At 38.4% G+C, this 21,199-nt stretch overlaps 1 protein-coding gene and 3 non-coding genes across 4 annotated transcripts; all 4 read right to left on the minus strand.

Moving 5' to 3' along the window:
• Window positions 1-2,416: 2,416 nt before the first annotated feature.
• LOC147787683 (uncharacterized) lies at window positions 2,417-2,926 on the minus strand. The gene has a single exon (XM_087118727.1). The coding sequence runs from the start codon at window positions 2,924-2,926 to the stop codon at window positions 2,417-2,419; it is 510 nt and encodes a 169-aa protein (XP_086974853.1).
• A 12,294-nt stretch (window positions 2,927-15,220) lies between these two features.
• Window positions 15,221-15,293, minus strand: TRNAA-AGC (transfer RNA alanine (anticodon AGC)). The gene has a single exon. It is a non-coding gene; the product is annotated as a tRNA-Ala (tRNA).
• A 132-nt stretch (window positions 15,294-15,425) lies between these two features.
• Window positions 15,426-15,498, minus strand: TRNAA-UGC (transfer RNA alanine (anticodon UGC)). Its single transcript has one exon. It is a non-coding gene; the product is annotated as a tRNA-Ala (tRNA).
• Window positions 15,499-19,677: 4,179 nt separating this feature from the next.
• On the minus strand, window positions 19,678-19,749 carry TRNAP-UGG (transfer RNA proline (anticodon UGG)). Its single transcript has one exon. It is a non-coding gene; the product is annotated as a tRNA-Pro (tRNA).
• Between the last annotated feature and the right edge of the window lie 1,450 nt (window positions 19,750-21,199).

The raw sequence follows: 21,199 nt of genomic DNA on the forward strand, positions 1-21,199 counted from the left end.
GTGATAGAGTTCTCAGAGATACCGCCACGTTTCTTGTTGTTCGATCACGTGGCTCTTTCTTCAAAAGAGTCAACATCAAACATTAGGTCTTTGATTGGAAACCCATACAGGGGAGCGTCGATTGCTTCAATTCCATCATTGGTCTTCCCATAATTTTTTGGTGCATGACCAGTTTTTCATACAATTCACCTTCAAGCGCCACCATAGTTTTGCATCGTCCATTAGATGCATTGTGGGCCGATGTAACTCTCAGGTCCTCTGAGAAAGTTCATATAGTCTTGAAGTATAATATCAAAACATATAAACGTATTTGATATATTAAATATTAAAATAATTGATGTGTATCATAAACATTAAATAAAAATATATATTTGAAATTTGAATGATATTCATATTAATTAAACATATATTATGATATTCTACAACATTTTAATATTATTTAAATAAGATATTATATCTTAATGTATTAGGTATTCAAATATATAATTTGACAAAAATAATCACAAGTTCACCGTAAATAGAACCCTAGGGTTAAGTCAAAAAGTATCAAACACTAAATACTGTGAAATTTTAGGTGATATTTTGTAGAGGAAACTGATAAGGTCTCCAAAGAGCAGGTGGTCATTTCTGACATTTTAGGTTAACAACATGGTGAAAAAAACCAGAAATTCTATACCAGTAATTAACTACAAACCTTTGAATAAGGTTTTAGAATCAATAAGATATCCAATCCAAAACAAAAATGATTTGATAAAAAGAATTTAGAGTCAAATGTTTTTATAAAATTCAACATGAAATTGGGATTTCAGAAAATTCTAATTTCTTAAAAGGACAAATATAAAATAGCATTTAATGGCCAATTAGAAAATATGAGAGGAACGTCATGTCATTTAGGCTAAAAAACGCTCCATCCGAATTTCAGAAGATTATGAATGATATTTTCAATCCTTTCAAAAAAATTCGATAGTTTATATTGATGATGTGTTGATATTTTCTAAAACCATTAAGATCAACACTTTAAACATCTACATACATTCATTAATGTAATCAAAAGAAATCAGCTAGTTGTGTCCATACACAAAATCAAATAATATCAAACTCAGATCCGTTTTCTTTGATTTTAAATTTATCTATAATCTTGTTTCAAACAAAAAATAATTCTGCTAGATAGAAGTAAATTTTGTTGTGGTTTGATTTTAAAATTCTACCTATAAAAGAAATTGAAAACATCTTTGGAGATTACCTATGGTTGAGTTTCTAACAAAGTCTCTCTTCTCTCCTCTGTCTTCTTAAACTCATACTAATCCAACCAATCATTTGCATGGACTCAAATGTTCAATTACCTATAAAAGAAGTTGAAAATACCTTGTGAAAGTCTGTAAGCATACTACGACCTCTAGCTTTGCAAAATCCAGCGTTGTTGACGCTTATCAAAATCGCTGCCAAAATAAAGTTTAACGAGTGGTTCTATGGTGTAGTGGTTAGCACTTTCGAATTTGAATCTAACGACCTGTGTTTAATTCCCGATAGGTAATCCACCAATTTATACAAAATTGGTCCATAGTCGATTCGGTAGGGTCACTTTTGGACCGATCATCTGTAGAAGGGGTCACTAAGGTTGAGATCATACAAAATGGGACCATAGCTCAATGTTAGAGCATTTAATTGTAGATCAAGAGGTCACCAATTCGAACCTAGTTGGGCCCTTCTATCCAGGATAGAAATTTGTTACACTTTTTGGACCGACACTATGTCTACGGGGTCACTAAGGTTAAAATCCTACAAAATGGATCCATGGCTCAGTGGTAGAGAATTTGACCGGTCACCCGTTTGAACTTGGTTGGGCCCTTTTATTTTGGACAGACACTTTTTACACTTTTGGATTGACACTCTGTAGAAGGAGTCACTAAAGTTGAAATCATGCAAAATGGGTCCATAGTGACACAATCGCGCTTTCGAAGGCAGCGGACTAGCGATTGTGTGGCACTCACTTTCCAGCGACAAGTGAGCTTAAGCCAATTTGTTCTTGCGTCGCCTACGGCCAAGCGACGTACGATCGAGTCTCTAGCCTCGGTTTTAAAAGAAGGTTTTAGAAAACGAGGAGAGAGAGAGATTTTAGAAAGAGAGATTTTGGAAAGAGACGTTATATAAGAAAGCAAGAGAAAGATAACAACGGCTTAGCATATCTAACCTTGGATAGGGAGAAGCTGACAACTAGTCATATCCCCCTATAGTACATTCTGGGCCATTTTAAGTCTGGCAGGCCTAGACATGATATTTTTTAGGCGTCATACACCCTAGAATTACAAAAGGAAAAATACTAGAATGAAAAGACATGACAAGGGTCTGCTTGTCATGGGCATGCGGCCATGGGCAACATGCCCTGGACGAGCATGACCGTGACATCCTCCCCCACCTAATTGGTTGATGACCCCGTCAACCGACTACTTTCAAACCTGGCGATGTGGGTGGCGGCGGAGTTCAGATCTTCGGCGCGTTCCCAGCTTGTTTCCTCTGTAGGGAGATTCTTCCATTTGACAAGGAATTCACGAATCGTCCATACAGGTCTTCCTATCTTCCTAACCCTGTAGGCTAGGATCTCTTCTACTTCTTTAGTTTCTTTCTGCTTCAGATCGATGCTCGGTCTTGTGGTTGCATTCCGTTGGTCGTCGTCTGGGTCAGGGTGATAGGGCTTCAAGTTGCTCACATGAATTACTGGGTGGATTTTCATCCATGCGGGTAGTGCAACTCGGTATGAGGTAGCCCCAATCTTTTTTAGGACTTCAACCGGGCCTTCATATTTTCGAACTAGTCTCTGGTCCTTTCGGCTGCGAAATCTAATCTGTTCTGGTCTCAGCTTGATAAGAACTTGATCTCCTACTCGGAATTGAAGGGGGCGACGTTTCTTGTCCGCCCATTTTTTCATATGCTTGGAAGCCTTCTCTAAATATGCCCGGGCTATATCTGTCGTCTGCTTCCATTCTCTTGTAAAGTTGTGAGCTTGAGGATTTTTCGCTGCATAAGGATGATCAATAATATGGGGTAAGGTCGGTTGTCGTCCACTTACAATTTCGAAGGGACTCTTCCCTGTAGACGAGCTTGTTTGGCAATTGAAGCAAAATTGGGTGACATCTAATAGTTGTATCCAGTTCTTCTGGAGAGCGTCGACGAAGTGACGTAAGTATTCTTCAAGCAAGCAATTGAACCGTTCTGTCTGTCCATCGGTTTGAGGGTGATAACTCGAGGAGATGTTTAAGGTTGTTCCCAAGAAGGCGAATAACTCAGTCTAGAATGTCCCAATGAATCTGCCATCTCTATCACTGATGATGCTTGACGGAATACCCCATAGCTTTACAACGTGTTTGAAAAACAGTTGGGCCGTGAGTTCTGCCGAGCATAATTTTGGAGTAGGGATGAATGTCGCATATTTCGAGAATCGGTCTACAATAACCAAGATGGCATCGTATTCCCCGACTTTTGGGAGGTGTGTTATGAAGTCCAGAGATACACTTTCCCAAGGTCTTGTCGGCACGGGTAGAGGTTCCAAGAGTCCAGAGACTTTGGCTTTCTCGACTTTGTCTTGTTGACAGATGAGGCACGTCTTGGTGTATTGCATGATGTCGTCTTGCATGTTTGGCCAGAAGTACCCCTTCTTTATTAGGGCGTACGTTCTTTGCCACCCAGGGTGTCCGGCCCATAAGGTATCGTGACATTCCGGAATGAGCTTCTTCCTCAGTTCCCCCGTTCTTGGGACATACAATCTGTTTCCTTTGGTCAACAGGAGGTCTCCCTCAACCCAAAACTGTCGTGTTTTTCCAGCTTTAGCTAGTTCGACGACGGCTTTGGCCGATGGGTCTTTGAGTAAATGTTCCTTGATGATGTCGCGCATCGTTCCATCGATCTTACTTGAATGAATATGGGCTAACATGCACAGGGCCGCATGTTCGCCCTTCCGACTCAGTGTGTCGGCTGCTTGATTACTCTTTCCTGCTTTGTGTTCGAACTTGAAGTCGAATTCGGCCAACGACTCCTGCCACCGGGCTTGTTTTGCTGTTAATTTTGGTTGATAAAAAAAGTTGCAAGTGGCGCTGTTATCCGTCTTCACTACGAACTGTGATCCCAAGGGATATTGTCTCCAGACTCGAAGGCAATGGACTACAGCCAGCATTTCTTTCTCGGAGACAGTGTATCTTCGTTCGGCATCGTTGAGCTTTCGACTTTCATAAGCGATGGGGTGGCCTTCTTGAATAAGGACCCCACCTAGAGCAAAGTCGGAAGCATCGGTTTCTATTTCAAATGGCTTTGTGACATCTACCAACCCGAGGACAGGACCCCTCGTCATGGTTGATTTCAGATTTTCAAAGGCCATTTGACAATCATTCGACCACGACCAAGGGTGGTCTTTCTTCAACAGCTCTGTCAATGGGGCGGCTCGTCGTGAAAACCCTTCGACGAACCGCCTATAGTAGTTGGCTAATCCTAAGAAGGACCGCAACTCAGATACGGAAGTAGGAACCTTCCAGTCTTGGATAGTTTTTATCTTGTCGCTATCCATACTAATTTGTCCACATCTGAAGACATGTCCAAGGAAGTTGATGCATGTTTGTGCGAAGGCACATTTCTCTTTATTCACAGACAGTTGGTTCTGCCGTAGCTTGTCAAACACTAGCTTCAAGTGCACTTTGTGTTCCTCGAGGGTTGTGCTGTAAACAACGATGTTGTCGAGGTATACTATGACGAACTGATCCAGGTATTCGTAGAAAACCTGGTTCATCAGCGTGCAGAAAGTAGCTGGGGCGTTCGTCAAGCCAAAGGGCATTACCAGGAATTCAAAGACCCCATATCTTGTCACGCACGTCGTCTTGGGCTCGTCCCCTTCGGCAATACGTACTTGATAATACCCTGATCGCAAGTCCAACTTCGTGAAGTACTTGGCCCCGTGAAGTTGGTCGAACAAGTCGGATATTATTGGCAGAGGATATTTGTTGCGTACAGTCACCTTGTTTAAGGCTCTATAGTTTATGCACAGACGCAACGTCCCATCCTTCTTCTTCTGGAACAGTACGGGGGCTCCATAAGTTGCCTTTGCCGGGCGAATGAATCCCGCCTTCAGCAACTCATCTAGTTGTTTCCTCAATTCGGCTAGCTCGGGCGGAGCCATCCGGTATGCGTTCTTTGCTGGCGGTTTAACCCCGGGGAGGAGTTCGATTTCATGGTCAATGCCTCGACGAGGTGGTAGTGTTTGGGGTAGACTCTCTGGCATTATGTCGGTATAACTGTTTAGTACTTCCTTGATTTCCTCTGGGACAGTCTCTTCGGTGGTTGCTTCTTCCATCAGTGGTATGGCCATGAATGTAGGTTCCTCTCGCGCGAGTCCCCTTTTCAGCTGTATGGCCGAGATCATTCGAAGATTACCCGGTTGCTTGATGCTTGCAGGTATTACTGTGGGGTTGCGATCGGTGATCACCAAGCATTTGGCCAGTGGCATTGGGATGACCTTGTGTTCTAGGAGGAACTCCATCCCAAGTACCACGTCGAAGTCGTCCATGCGAACCACGACAAGGTCTAGCTCTCCAGTCCAATCCCCTATTTTGAAGGGGACTCCTTTGGAAACTCCCACAATAGGCAAGGCCTCGGAGTTGACAGCTTTCATCTTCCCTGGGTCCTTTCCTATGGTGAGTCCCAATCTTCGGGCTTCTTGATCGGCAATGAAGTTGTGGGTTGCTCCAGAGTCTATCAGAGTGCTCTTGCTCGGTCGAGAATTTATGGTTGCTTCTATGAACATGAGCCCTTTCTCTATTATCTCCTTCGGTTCGACTTTCCGTTGGAGGGCTGACAAGAATTTGAGTGCGCCCATTCGGGGGTTGTCGTGATCTTCTTTCTTGTCTAGCATAGTCTCGACCCTTGCCTCATTGCTCTCTTGAATGGACATTTGGAGTGCAGTGAGAGAGGCCCGATGAGGACAGTAGGATACCTTGTGGGGGCCTTTACACAGTATGCATTGCAAAGGCATCGTCGGGTGGTTCTTTTGATGGTAAGGCCCTCGAGATGTCCCCGCTTGGTTGTTCTGAGGAGGTCTATCCGTCCATCCGCTCGGTCTGTTGGGGCTTCCATTTCGATGACCTGGTGGCCTGTATGTTTTGCCCCCATTGTTTGGGGCCGGTGTCATTCTTCTTTGGGATCCTGCTTCATTCCCACAGTCTACGAGTCTCTCGGCGCAGGCCATTGCGGCAGCTAGGGTTTGGACCCTGTTCTCATGTATCTTTGTCTTGGCCCATGGCTGTAGCCCATTTATAAAGAAGAACACCTTGTCCTTCTCTACTGTGCCCCTGATATCTAGCATCAGGGTTGAGAACTGTCTAACATAGTCCCGTATGTTTCCAGTGTGTTTCAGGGCTACTATTTTCTCCATTGCTATATGTCCTGCGTTTTCGGGGAGGAATTGTTCCCTCATGTCTTGCACCTTTGTACGCCACCACAGTTTGGCGTCGTCTATGAGATACATCGCGGCTATGGTCACCTTCTTATCGTTGGTACAAGCCGTCGTGGCCTTGAAGTACTGTTCGACATCAAAGATGAAGTTTTCCAACTCTTTGGCGTCCCGATTCCCTTTGAAGGCTCTAGGGTCTGGGAACCTTAGTTTGTTGGATCCTGCATTAGTTTGCCCAGCCGTGACGCCCTCCACAGCCTTCATGGTCACTTCAATTCGAGTGCTCATGGTGGCCATCCTGTCTTGGAGGTCATCGATTGTTGTTCTGAATTCATCGGCTAATCCATTGAACAAACTCATCATTGTATTCTGTAGTACGTCGAACTCTTCGCCACGTCCCTCTTTGTGTGCGACAGAGCTATCCGGACTACCAGACGGTTTTGGGCTGCTCGTAGGAGCAACTCTTTCTTCGAGCGAGGTCACTCGAAACATCAGTTCTGTGATTGGCAACCCATCCAGGCGGTTGCCCATTGCATCGACTTCTACGACTTTCTCGCTCAGTTCGGTCACCCGCTTTTCCAGGAACCGGAGCGTGTCAGGGACTTCTTTGAGGAACAGCATTTCCTCCTCTATTAGCGTAAGCCGGTCGGCTTGTGCTTTGGGTGTCAACTTGACGTCGACATGATCTCGATCTTTATGACGTTATGGAGCTAACAAAGCTCTGATACCACTTGACACAATCGCGCTTTCGAAGGCAGCGGACTAGCGATTGTGCGGCACTCACTTTCCAGCGACAAGTGAGCTTAAGCCAATTTGTTCTTGCGTCGCCTACGGCCAAGCGACGTACGATCGAGCCTCTAGCCTCGGTTTTAAAAGAAGGTTTTAGAAAACGAGGAGAGAGAGAGATTTTAGAAAGAGAGATTTTGGAAAGAGACGTTATATAAGCAAGCAAGAGAAAGATAACAACGGCTTAGCATATATAACCTTGGGTAGGGAGAAGTTGACAACTAGTCATATCCCCCTATAGTACATTCTGGGCCATTTTAAGTCTGGCAGGCCTAGACATGATATTTTTGAGGCGTCATACGCCCTAGAATTACAAAAGGAAAAACACTAGAATGAAAAGACATGACAAGGGTTGGCTTGTCATGGGCATGCGGCCATGGGCAACATGCCCTGGACGAGCATGACTGTGACACATAGCTCAGTGGTAGAGCATTTGATTGCAGATCAAGAGGTCACCAATTCAAATCTGGTTGGGCCCTTTTATTTTGGACAGACACTCTGTTCGATTTACTCCGGACCACCGAGTGTCTAAAGGAAAAAGAAATAAGAATAATTACCGATTCCATGTACATTAAGAAAAGAGTGTGGTATCCAAGCACCCACTATGAACATGGTTAAAAACTTACAATTAGTCAACTTTGTACTCACTCCATGTTTTCCATATCTTTCATTTAACTAAAAGTAGTTGCCCAACTTACAATTAAACAACACCAACTATTTTTTATGTTTTAAAATTATTTTTTTCAACATTTCCCTTATTTTGTACTATGAACCTATAAACTCTATTTCGACTATAATGTAAATATATATGTTCATTATATTTTAATTCTTTTTTTATTTCGAGAAAACATTTTACTTTCTTTTCAACCTATTTTAACTTGTAATCCGTGCCTCGAGAACCCACATTTTACTTTGTTTTCAACCTGTTTTAACTTGCAATCCGTGCCTCGAGAACCCACCGAAAATGGGTCATGACTCCTTTTTGTTTTCACTTACTCCTCCTAAATCTATAAAATGTCTCCTATTTTTATTCATTTTCTCTTTTCTTAAATATCAAAATCTTAAATAAAAAGGATAGCTCTCTAGAATATTCTTCTTTGCTAGTAATTTCACATAATTTAACATTTTAAAAATCCGTAAATTAAAAAATCCTACATTGATATATTCATAATTTCATGTAGTCTTCCTAAATTTGCCGGCGACATTGTTTGTTGTCGAGCTTGATAATGTGAGTTTGTAACCAATCTGTTAGGGTTCTTGGAATGATTCTCTCGATTATCCCTTCCATGTTGAGAGTTGGGCCATGGGTCTTGGGTGAAGGAACCGTTGGTTTACCGCCCCTAAGAGTTAAGGAAGCATCTTGAGGCTAGTTTCACATAGTATCATTGTCTTTGAGATAACAATTCTTTTCTATTTTATCTAAATTTTTTAAATATGGGTTCATTTCCAAATGCATGCTAACACCCTTATTGTTGAATAAATGACATGAAACTTTCACATAGTAACGTTGCCTTTGCTCCTATTGGTGGAAGGATAATGTTGGATCGATATGACAACCCTAATTATTAAATTTGTTTTTAATAACAATCAAACTTGATACCATGCAATAAAACTTAACAATAATTTAATTTTTTTTTAATAACAATCAAACTTGATACCATGCAATAAAACTTAAGAATAATTTAGAACTTAAATAGGAAAAAGGTTAGAAAATATAACACCATAGTTTTATAGTCGGAATTTGAATAAAACTTTGAATAAAACTTTCTGACTCTTTCCTCGGATCAGAGCCCAACCGTTACACCGCTCTTTTTACGACTGCAAAAGCAAACTCAATCTCCACGGTTCAGGATCAAACCGGTACACCGCTCTTTTTACGAGTTCAAGAGAAAACTCAATCCTTTCCACGGCTCAGGATCAAACCGGTACACCGCTCTTTTTACGAGTTCAAGAGCAAACTCAATCCTTTCCACGGCTCAGGATCAAACCGGTATACCGCTCTTTTCACGAGTTCAAGAGCAAACTCAATCCTTTCAACGACTTAGGATCAAACCAGTACAATTGTCTGAAATCTTATAGAAACACACCACAACACTCTTAAATAATAGACATCTCTCACAGAAATAAGATTAAAAAAATAGAATTGGAAGTTTTGTAGGGAGCAACAATGGAGGCTTTTTAAAAAAAATTTAGATCGAGGAAACAAATGTTCTGTGTGTTGTGCTGTGAAAAATACTAAGAGGTGATGAGTTTAAATAGGGATCAAGTTGTAAAAATAGGAATTGATATGGACCACTAAAACGTGAACCGAAACGTGCAATACGAAAAATAATATTTATTTATTTTTAAATTTATCATAAAAAATTATAGACCACATGTTTCATTTATATATATATATACATTATTTTAAATAAATATTAAAAATATTTTAAATTCATTTTTATTATATATATATATATATATATATATATATATATATATATATAACATATTTAAATGTAATACTATAAAAAAATGTTAATGAAAACTGTGAGTAACATTTTAAAAATAATTAAAAGTTTTATAAATCTAAATGAAATTGAAATGATTTTGTAATTCAAATAATTATCTTTATGAAAACTAAATGAAATCATTATAATTTCTTTCCATTTAAAAGTAATAACTCGTTTTCATAAATAAAATTTTCCATTTAAAAGTAATAACTCGTTTTCATAAATAAAATTATTATAATTTTTTTTTTCATTTAAAAGTAACAACTAGTTTTCATAAATGTAAATGAAATTTTTATAATTTCTTGCCATTTAAAAGGTAACCAAAAACTTTTATAAATGTAATTGAAATGATTTTATAATTTAAAAGTAATGGAAAACTTTTATAAATGTAATTGAAAACTCCACCTTATTACTCTACCAAATTTATAAATGTCATACTTCGATTGGTCTATGATGTCAATTTTGCCGCTAGTCTATGATGTCAATTTTGTCACCACATCATCAATTTTTACACCATATCATCACGTCAGGTATCTTGTTTTGAATTTGATTGGTCCATGGTGTCAATTTTGCCACCACATCATCACGTCGGGTATTTGTTTTGACTGGAACTTCTTCGTTTTATCTCTAATTTGAGTGAACCAAAAAAGACGTTGAAATCGTTGTTTCCAACCTTACACTGTGGACAAAAATACTGAGAATTGTTAATAATTGAAGGTAGGTTTGTTATCATCAAAAGATTAAGGAAAAAAAGCCAACAGATAATAGGTCGATTATACCTATAGGGTAGTTTTAAGGGTGACAACGAGACTATTTTTTTTTAGTTAAAAATTAGAATTATAACAATCTGCCTAAAACCCTCGGACTAATTTTGCTTCATTTCTAAATGCAGGCAGACAAAGTAGAAAAATGAAAACATGTAAATTGTAAATTCGAACATTTCAAAGAAATAAATAAGTTTTGATGGTTCCAATGCTAACCCAAAAACAATCAAACCAAATTTATTTCAAACATAGAAAACTTCATGTCTCCATCTTGTAAGGCCAATAAACCAAAGGGCCTAATATAGTAGAGAAATAAAAAAAAATGTTACCCTCATCTGTGTTGTGCTGTGCCATAAGTGATCAATGGATGTTGACTTTGACCAATTCCTACTATTTTTTTTTTTTCTATATTTTGAAACTATTTTAAGCACTCTTCTCTTCTACTCCTTATAATTTCTACTTTTAAGGTTGTAAATATTTGTGCACGGGTGACTATTATGATTACATGTCAACCGAGTCAAGTGGAAATTAATTTTGAAGATGAAATTAAAGTATTAATTTTGATGTCATCTTTACCTGAGTTTTGGGATATTGTTATTAATGAGATTCAATCTAATGCCATTAGTAATTCACAATGATAATATTCAAAATACTTGACAAAAAAGAATGGTCAACATAAGATATTTGAAACAAATAAATATTTTTGTCCTCTATGATATATCAAATCACGCATTTGAAATTCCTTAATAATAAACCTGAAGTCTTACATCTTTTATAGAGAAAAGTTCCTTGAATAGAAGTCTTATTAGATACTTCTAAGCATTTAGAGATCAACTAGAAACAAAGTTAAACATTCTAAAAAAAATTAGGGGTTAAACTTTTAAGTTAACGTAATTTAAGAAATTTATGATTTTTATATTATCAAGAGTTTAATTGAGCTAGGTCGATTCAATCTAGTGGACCCAAGAATTGAACCAAATCAAACAACCTAGTTAGCAACATGATTTAGTGGAAGCATTTTCACGCAAAGTAGAAGCAATAATGGAGGGCTTGAAATAATATAGTTTTCACCCCTTGTTTCTCGAGTGAATATTGAAATAATATAGTTTTCATGTTAAGTTGTGCACGGAAGAAAGAAAGACTTGGATGTAAAGTATTATTTCAATTTGTTTGTAATATACAACAATATATAAATTAACTATAAGAAATATATAAAATTACATGTTCTCCAAGAGCTTCAATCAACATTGGAGGGATACTTATGCAACCACTCTAAAGGTGCTCAAGATCACAACGAGTTAGATAAAACAGCTCTAGAACTTTGAATCCAATAACTTGAGTTTGACTCGTGATACGATCTCTCTTCTTGTGGAATCTGCATAAAATAGGAAAACCATTCCAAAATAAATTTTTATAAGGGATTCTATGGTGTAGTGGTTAGCACTTTGGACTTTGAATCCAACGACCTAGATTCAACTCCTAGTAGGACCTTTATGAAATGACCTTGATGCGAAAACACAGAATAAGGAACGACAACACAAGACATTTTAAAACAAAAGGGTGTTACCTAGCATTCGATGCGAAAACACAAATTTTCTTGAGGCATAAGATGTAACTTTCTTGAGTTATTTCGAACTTGCTCCGCTTCATGCCTTCCAAGGCTTCATGAACATGACCTCCGTAATCATTTGAACCCATAATAACTAGCATGAGTTTTAGGTTCCGAACTTGCTCCAACCAACTTGAATTGAATTTATTCTCATGTCATATAAAATAGACCTTACAGAAAATAGTTGGTAATTTGGAGCATGTCTAAGCCTTGAGCTAGGATATGACTTCTTGTTTCGTTTTTAGGAACTAAACCTTAGAGGTTGTCATGTCATGCATCGTATTTTAACGATGAAAACTCTTCCGAAGTAACTCTTAATTTTCTCCCCATGAGTGCATAGGTGGCGTTGTCATAATCGTGGCATCCTGCTAGCAAATCGTGGTGCAGGGAATCTCATTTAGGTGAGGGAGATAATAAGTTCATCATGGAATCCTGCTCATGGTACATATACCATAGCATCCCACCTAAAGAGAAATAGGGGCCTCGCGGTACACTTCGTGAAGTGAGATAATGGTTACTTCAGGCATGGATCCTAGCAACTTGTTAAGCATGATGTTTGCATTAACCTAGGTGTTTTCTTGGATTCTTGGTGATCCTAGGTTTATGCATAACGTCTTGGGTCAAGCTTGGAACTTATAAGTTCTTAGGAATAGCCCAGCATGATATTGTGCACGTAGTATATATTAGAGACCAAGGGTACATCTGGGGAATCTATTATTTCAGGGATACCACTTTAGTTATCCTAGGAGGTAAAGTTATATGGATCGTGATGAGCATTTTCTCCCATATCTTGGTTTCGCTAACTACAGTTTTCTAATAACTCCCAAACTTCATTACCTTATATAACCTCTCGGGATAAGGATTCATACAACATTTCATAAAATAAGATCTACTGAGAAAACCCGAGAAAAGGTCAAATTTTGAGTTGACTTGGATAGTTCAGTTGAACTGGCCGTATCATCGTTTTCTTCCTCTGAATAGGAAGAAGATGCGCATTTTTCGCGTCGCCGCCATCTGAAACTCGGCCTGTACAGCCATATTACAGCGTTTCTCTCCTCGATTTCTTCGTGAAACTTAAAGATGTATGTTACAAGAAAGGACGAGGGATTTATTTGATAACTTCTCGTGGATCGTAGCCTAAGATATTCGCTACCAAAGTTCATCCAAAATCTGATTTATCGCTTGTGATAAAACAAAGGATTTCTTATTGGGTAGCCGATTCTAGGGGTTTCAAGGCCCTATTTCTTCATTGAACCTCTTCCATATCCTATCTTCAGGCTAAAGGAATTGGTTTGGAGGAACGTCTTTGAGTGTAGGACCTTAATTTCCAGAAATCGTTCTCGGTATGCAACTCACTCGAAACGCCAGATTTTCGATCACGTGGGTAGCTTATTCTACGACGTTTCAGCTCTCGATTCCTTCATCAAGTTTACTCAACTTCTTCCTCTGAAGCTAGAGGAATCCTTAATGGAAGGAAAAGAGATCGTAGATAGGAATTTTGACTCTTATCCCTAATTTAATTTCGAAACCTATTTCCTTCAATTTGGCACGCTCTCGAGGTTATTTTTGTTAGTGGTCTTCTATGGAAGCATTCCTTGGAGGTGCAGAAACTGATTGGAATCATTCTTGCTCGACAAATCATCATGTATCCTCGGATTAGATTTTCAAGTTTTTCTTGAAGTTCTTCAATGGCTGATTGAATTGGGGGAATGGTTTCTAGGCACTTTCAGCACTCTATTCCTTCATAGAACTTGTGGGTAATCTTGTTGAGAAACGGTAGGAATAAGTTTGAAGAGAAATGGTGGAGGATTGCTCTCGAATTTGGAAGAAATCTGAGAGTAGGAGACCCATAATCTAAACGTTTATTGTCTTCGATTGGGGGATCGACCTTTCTCGATTCTTATTTCGTATTGTTGCTCCTACTTAAGACTTTATAGGAGGAGCTTAAACCGACATTGAGAGCTCCAGAATCTTCGTTATTTAGAGATCGAACTTTCTGGATAATTTTTTGGAGATATCAACTCCGATCATAGCCTTACCGACCTTGGCTTTGAACACTAGTCGTTGGATGTGATGATCCGTGCGTGATCGTTCTAGATCATATCAAATTTTTTATTTTTTTTTAATCTTTGAGAAATAAGAAAGAATAAAAATTAAAACATGGCATGAATGACATCTTTTTGAATCTTTGTTTTGTTCTCCTAAATGTATATAAAAAGAAAAAAAAAATCTTATATATTTTTAGATATAATTTAAGATTACCTATTTAATAAAACTCCATCCAAACTTCTACTCATAAATTTAATTATTATTTGTATACAATTGTTAATATGTAAGAAAATACAGGTACAAAATGTTTATACTATTGGTAATACATTAGTCTTGGTTGTTTGACTAAAACAATGCAACCATTGTCCAAACTAAAGAATTTGATTCGAAGCTATCTCCTAATAGAGGGAGGCTCAATTAGACTTTGTTGTAAGATTCGACCATATCAATTTGAATAGCGTTCTCCATCTATAAATATTGAACTCCAAAGTATTCACGAGCAAAGTAAGTTTGTGAAACTATCTATAAAAGTGTTCCAAAGTGAGTCGTGGAGAAGATTTGCCTTAAAATCTAGTTCCAATTAAGGATGTCAATGATGAAGACGTGCAAGCTGTTGGAAGGTTTGCCGTGGAAAATTTCAGAGGTGGTAGATATAATTTAATTTACAAGCGTGTGGTGAATGGTCTTTTCAGTCCCATATAGGCTTTGACCCCAAATTCCCCAAATTTTATATTATTGTGATAGAAGCTATAAATGACAATAACATTCATTGGTCAGATATTGCAATTGTGAAGAAGTTCCGTCATATGCATCGGACACTACCGCCATCCTATAAGCTCTTATCTTTTGTGGAATTCTTCAAATTCCCTCTCCATAAGTAGCAGTATATCTACTAGATTGCTTTCTTTACTTACAAAGAGTCCTCTCTCTATATGTGCTTCTCGGACATTACTCTCTTTTGTCTATAAAAATGATATAGCCATAATGATATAATAAATCCTTATATAAGTATCTTTTCTTTTTCTCTCGTACCCACCTTATACATAACATGTTAAATTAACTCATACTTAAAAAAATAAATTCTCTCTCTTGGAGATGCGGGGTATCGATCCCCGTACCTCTCGCATGCTAAGCGAGCGCTCTACCATCTGAGCTACATCCCCACAATCATTACATCACAAAACCATAAATTTCCCGTCATCAATAATAGTGAAAATGAAGAAATATTGCTACCCAACATGTCATGAATAAGGAAAAAGAAATAATATATTTTTAATAATAAATAGTCTTATTTCTGGAGATGCAGGGTATCGATCCCCGTACCTCTCGCATGCAAAGCGAGCGCTCTACCATCTGAGCTACATCCCCTTGATTTTTACATCATAAAACCTTAAATGTCCCATCATCAATAATAGTGAAAATAAAAAAATATCAAAATATTAACAAATAGTTTGGTTTGGTGATGCGAGTCATCGATAATTGTGAAAATGAAAAAATATAATAACAAATTAAATACTTTCTTTTGGAGATGCGGGTTATCAATCCCCGTACAACTCGCATGCAAAGCGAACGCTCTACCATCTAAGCTACATCTCCACAATTTTTACGTCACAAAACCCTAAACTTCTCATCATGAATAATAGTGAAAATGAAAAAATATCGCTACTAATTATGTCATAAATAAAGAAATATTGAATAGAAATAAAATAGTAATAACAAATAGTTTCTTTTGGAGATGCGAGGTATCGATCCCCGTATCTCTCGCATGCTACATTCCCATGATTTTACATAAAAAAACTCTAAACTTCCCGTCATCAATGATATTGAAAATGAAAAACTATCCCCGCTCATTATGTCGTAAGTAAGGAAAAATTTAAAAGAACTAATTTATTTAGTAATCATTTCCTTTGTTGATACATGGTATCGATACCAGTACTTCTCACATTTGATGCAAACACTTTACCATCTAAGCTATATCCTCAAAATTCTTATGTCACAAAATCCTAAACATCTCGTCATCAATAATAAGGAAAATAAAAAAAAAAAAAACGTTATTCATTATGTCATAAATAAGGAAAAATTGAATAGAAATAAAATAGTAATAACGAATAGTTTCTTTTGGAGATATGGGGTATCGATCCCATCCCCATACCTCTCGCATGCTAAGCAAGCAATCTACCATCTAAGCTACATTCCCACAATACTTATATCAGAAAACCCTAAATGTCCCGTCATCAATTCTAGTGAAAATGAAAAAATATCTCCGCTAATTATGTCATAAATAAGGAAAGGTTGAATAGAAGTAAAATATTAATAATAAATAGTTTCTTTTGGAGATGGGGATATCCCTTTGCCTCTCGCATGCTAAATGAGCTCTACCATCTAAGCTACATCCCCACAATTCTTGCATCATAAAACCCTAAATTTTCCATCATAAGCTACATCCCCACAATTCTTGCATCGTAAAACCCTAAATTTCCCATCATTAATAATAGTGAAAATATAGAAAATCTAGAGATGCAGGGTATCAATCCCCATAACTCTCACATGCAAAGCGAGTGCTCTACCATCTAAGCTATATCCCCACAATTCTTATGTCACAAAGTCCTAAACATCTCGTCATCAGTAATAGTGAAAATGAAAAACTATCCCGCCTCATTATGTCCTAAATAAGAAAAAATTGAAAAGAAATAATATATTTAGTAATCAATTCAATTGAAGATGCAAGGTATTGATCCCCGTACTTTCCACGATAATTTTAAAGCAAATAGAGTGTTATGATAAGTTAAGGTTAGATCAACTTTGAGTTCAAAGCAACAAGAACCAAAGACTGGTGCGAAAATTCTATGGACTAGTCGAAGTTATCCACAAGATAAGGAAGACATCATATAGGATCCAATTGCTCCTATGGATACAGACTAACCCTGTTGTCCACGTAAGTAACTTGAAATGTTATTATTCCGACTAAGAAAACATCAAGTAAAAGCAGGTGGTATGACGTCATGCAAAGAAGAAATTGTTTCAAGCGAAGAAACTAGGAAAGACACCAACAGAGAAGACTTGAAGAGTTAACAAACCGTGAAGTAATTTTCAATAGCTTCTAGTAGGTTGGAAAAGACTTCTCAATACTGAGATCAGCTAGAAGCGCATCGCGAGACTTAAAGTCAGCCTCATCCTAAACCGTTGAGTTTATGAAGAGCCGGTTGATAGAGATATTGACAAATTGTGTAAGGGCAGATGTCGCGGTCATGATTGGCCAAGGCATGTTGCCTGTGGCTGCATGTTAGATGTCTCAGCTATTCCTGTAAACGATTTGTGGTTCATGGTGGCATGCTCATTCCAAACACGTTTTACTTGCTTTCATCTTAGATAGGCCTTTACTATTATTGTTGTGCCAATACGGGGTGTATGATTAGTCCTCAAAATCATATCTACACCCATCAGGACTAAAATGTCCCAAAATGTACTATAGGAGAACGTGACCAGTTGTTGTTTCTTCACTTTTAGCTTATAACATTGCTTTAATTGAAATTGTTTCGAATGTATTTCCTCGCTCACGTTTTCTAAAATATTTCTTCTAAACGTGATTCGAGCATACACTGCTATTGTTCGTTTAGTCTAAATTTTGCATGGTTGACTTGTTCATTGGATTAGAACAAATGTCACATAATCATTGTCTCACTACTGCAAGAGTGCGATTGTGACACTTGTCTTCCGTTCAGTTGTGGGCCGCATCTTCTGACTAGTTACGTGAGTTTGGCCTGGAGCATACGTGTAGGTTGAAAAAGAAATTGTTGGATGCGGACTGCGAATAAGGGTTGGGCCACGGAAGGTTTTTTTTTTTACCACATATGGACTTTGGGCTAGTGAGTCTTAAATTTTGGTTCGTTTGAAAAATTTATGTTCATTTTTTAGTTCAAACGAACACAAATTAAACCTACTAGTTCTTTCTTCCTTGCACGACTCACTCCTATTCTCTGTTCTGCCTCTTCTTGCTTTGTGAAACTTCTTTAAAGGCTAATTTTCACCAATTATTTGGGAGCATCTTCCTTAAAAGGATTGTGACCACAGATGACCTATGTAGAAAATTTTTACCCTCTTTCCTAAAACCTTTAGCGGACAACATACCCAAAACAGATGTGCTGACTAGACTGCGCTACACCTCGTCTCACCCCCCCCCCCCCCCCCGGAGAATATGGATCCACCCAATCGATGAACATTAAAACCAAACTCGCCCATCCTTTTTGGCACAGGGACGCGAGAACTAATCCGAGTAATCTACAGTGGGGAGACCCCTTAAAGCAACAAGCGAGAATGGCTAGGTTGATAGTAGGGTTAAAGAAAAGGCGAGTATGAAAAGACGTATCGCATAACTGTCCCTGTAAGCAGCTTCATTCTTTCTTGATCTATGAACCGACTTTATGAAAAAAATCAGTCTTTCGGCTGAAAGTGTGACTTTTGGGTATGGATAAGCAGGACCTCTTGGTTCGGGAGAAACCGGAGATGTTGGCTAAGAAAGCTAAGCAGGCAAGTATAGGACGGACAAAATGCACATACAAATTGATTGACATGATCTCTCTCCCTCTATCTTTGGCTAGTTGGCTAGTTGCACAATAAGCGGGAAAACATACCAGGTAGGGAAAGAAAGGCTGCTCGATCTCCTGTAAGGCCAACCCTCAACGGCGAGCTCACCAGGCAATGCTATAAGTCCTATAGAAGTCCAAGGTTTCGTCTACTACGTGCTTTTTCCTTTCGTTTAGCGAGATAGCTTACCAACTCTTTTGGCTCATAGCAGCAGTATGAAACGCAGAATCCTCATCATGAGTCGAGTCCGCATTGCCATACGAATCGACATCGGCCAAACCAAGAGCTCCTATTTTTTTCTTTAACGAAAGCGGATCTAACAGTTTCGATAAAACCAACATCTTTTAAAGATGGATTCGCTCTGCCTTGATCACAGTGGACAACATGCCTGCCTTCCTGACCACGGATAGACTACGGGGCTTTGCACTTCGGCCCCTGAGAATAACACATCAAGGTGACAGGATTCGCACCTATGGCTCTCTGAAACTTCTTCATCGGTTATTTCGGCGCATCTTCCTTAAAAGGATTGTGACAACAGATGACCTATTTGACTGAAAAGTTCCTAAAAGAATACAATAATAGAACAATTTGTGTAATGCTCTTTTCGAAGTCCGGCTCGAGACCATCTTCTTGGTTCAATGTTTAAAAACCACATTTTAAATCATATTATCTTGCATAATTCATTTTGATATAATATTGTTGGGGGCATTTTAAGAATCGAACTTGAGACCTCTCACACCCAAAAGGATAATCATACCACTTAGACCACATGCCTTTATAGCAGATCTATAATTCTTAGTTGCTAGTCTATATATTTTCCGTGCCTCAATATATGAAATTTATATAAGTTGAAGTTGTGCATTGCCACGCATTCCTTTGGGTTAGGCCCCATTGATGACTAAACTATTTTTATTTCATTTTGTTTTTTTTTTCCTTTCAAAATTGTCATTTTTATATTTTGGAGGGGCATTCCGAGAATCGAACTCGAGACCTCTTGCACCCAAAGCAAAAATCATACCACTAGACCAAATGCCCTTATTATGGACTACAGACATATATCGTGGAGTACACAAGTAAATGATATTAATAAGAGCATTATCTTTCTCTAAGGCTCATCTTTTGAGAAATGAACATAGGGGCATTCCAAGCATTGGCAACATTGACTACGGAACTTATAAACATCGTGCTTCATGGCAAAGGTCATATGGATCGTGATGAGCATTTTCTCCCATATCTTGGTTTCGCTAACTAAAGTTTTCCAATTACTCCCAAACTTCGTTACCTTATATAACCTCTTGGGATAAGAATTCATATAACATTTCATAAAATAATATCTACTGATGAATTTCATTGCATTTGAAGGTCATCTAGGTCATGAACTGAAGGTAAATTACCTTAGGGGCATTATGGTCATTTTGCACCGTTTCTTGGTTTACCTACTTATCCTTATCCAATGACCACCAAATTTCATATCTAACCTCAACATAATATAATATGCTCAGTATTAAAATTTGATATGCAGCGTAGCTCATATAGTGGGTTATTTTAACGTTTCTTTGGGTTTTTCTTTCATATATCCTAAATTCATACTTGGTTTAGGGTTCATATGAAAATCCAAGCAATTTCTACTTATTTCTTAACAAAAAGTCCAAGGTGGCTACTTGCCTTGTCGTCGACGTTTGGGACGTCCATTATTGAGCTTCTAGTATCTGACTTACTTCAAATTTCCTTCCACATACTCCTTATTGTTTCTAGTTTCTGAAACCATAAGATTTTCTATGAGAATCGGTTTGGAATGGGGTTAAAATTGAGAAAACCCGAGAAAAGGTCAAATTTTGAGTTGACTTGGACAGTTCAGTTGAACTAGACTGCGCTACACCTCGTCTGACCCCCCCCCCCTGGAGCATATGCATCCACCCAATCGATGAACACTCAATCAAAACTTGCCCATCCTTTTTGGCACAGGGGCGTGAGAACCAATCCGAGTAATCTACTGTGGGGAGACCCCTTAAAGCAACAAGCGAGAATGGCTAGGTTGATAGTAGGGTTAAAGAAAAGGCGAGTATGAAAAGACATATCGCGTAACCGTCCCTGTAAGTAGCTTCATTCTTTCTTGATCTATGAACCGACTTTATGAAAAAAATCAGTCTTTCGGCTGAAAGTGTGACTTTTGGGTATGGATAAGCAGGACCTCTTGGCTTGGGAGAAACCGGAGATGTTGGCTAAGAAAGCTAAGCAGGCAAGTAAAGGACGGACAAAATGCACATACAAATTGATTGACATGATCCCTCTCCCTCTCTCTTTGGCTAGTTGGCTAGTTGCACAATAAGCGGGAAAGCATACCAGGTAGGGAAAGAAAGGCTGCTCGATCTTCTGTAAGGCCAACCCTCAACGGCGAGCTCACCAGGCAATGCTATAAGTCCGATAGAAGTCCAAGGTTTCGTCTACTACGGACCAGGAAACTCTTGGAGAAGCTAACGTGAAA

The sequence above is a fragment of the Cucurbita pepo genome, chromosome 16 (genome assembly GCF_057944985.1).
Source record: "Cucurbita pepo subsp. pepo isolate OVF chromosome 16, ASM5794498v1, whole genome shotgun sequence".
NCBI classification, from domain to species: Eukaryota; Viridiplantae; Streptophyta; class Magnoliopsida; order Cucurbitales; family Cucurbitaceae; genus Cucurbita; species Cucurbita pepo.

Bases quoted from the DNA above. Each gene is read 5' to 3' on its own strand.
- LOC147787683 (XM_087118727.1), bottom strand. From the start codon at position 2,926: ATGAAAAAATGGGCGGACAAGAAACGTCGCCCCCTTCAATTCCGAGTA.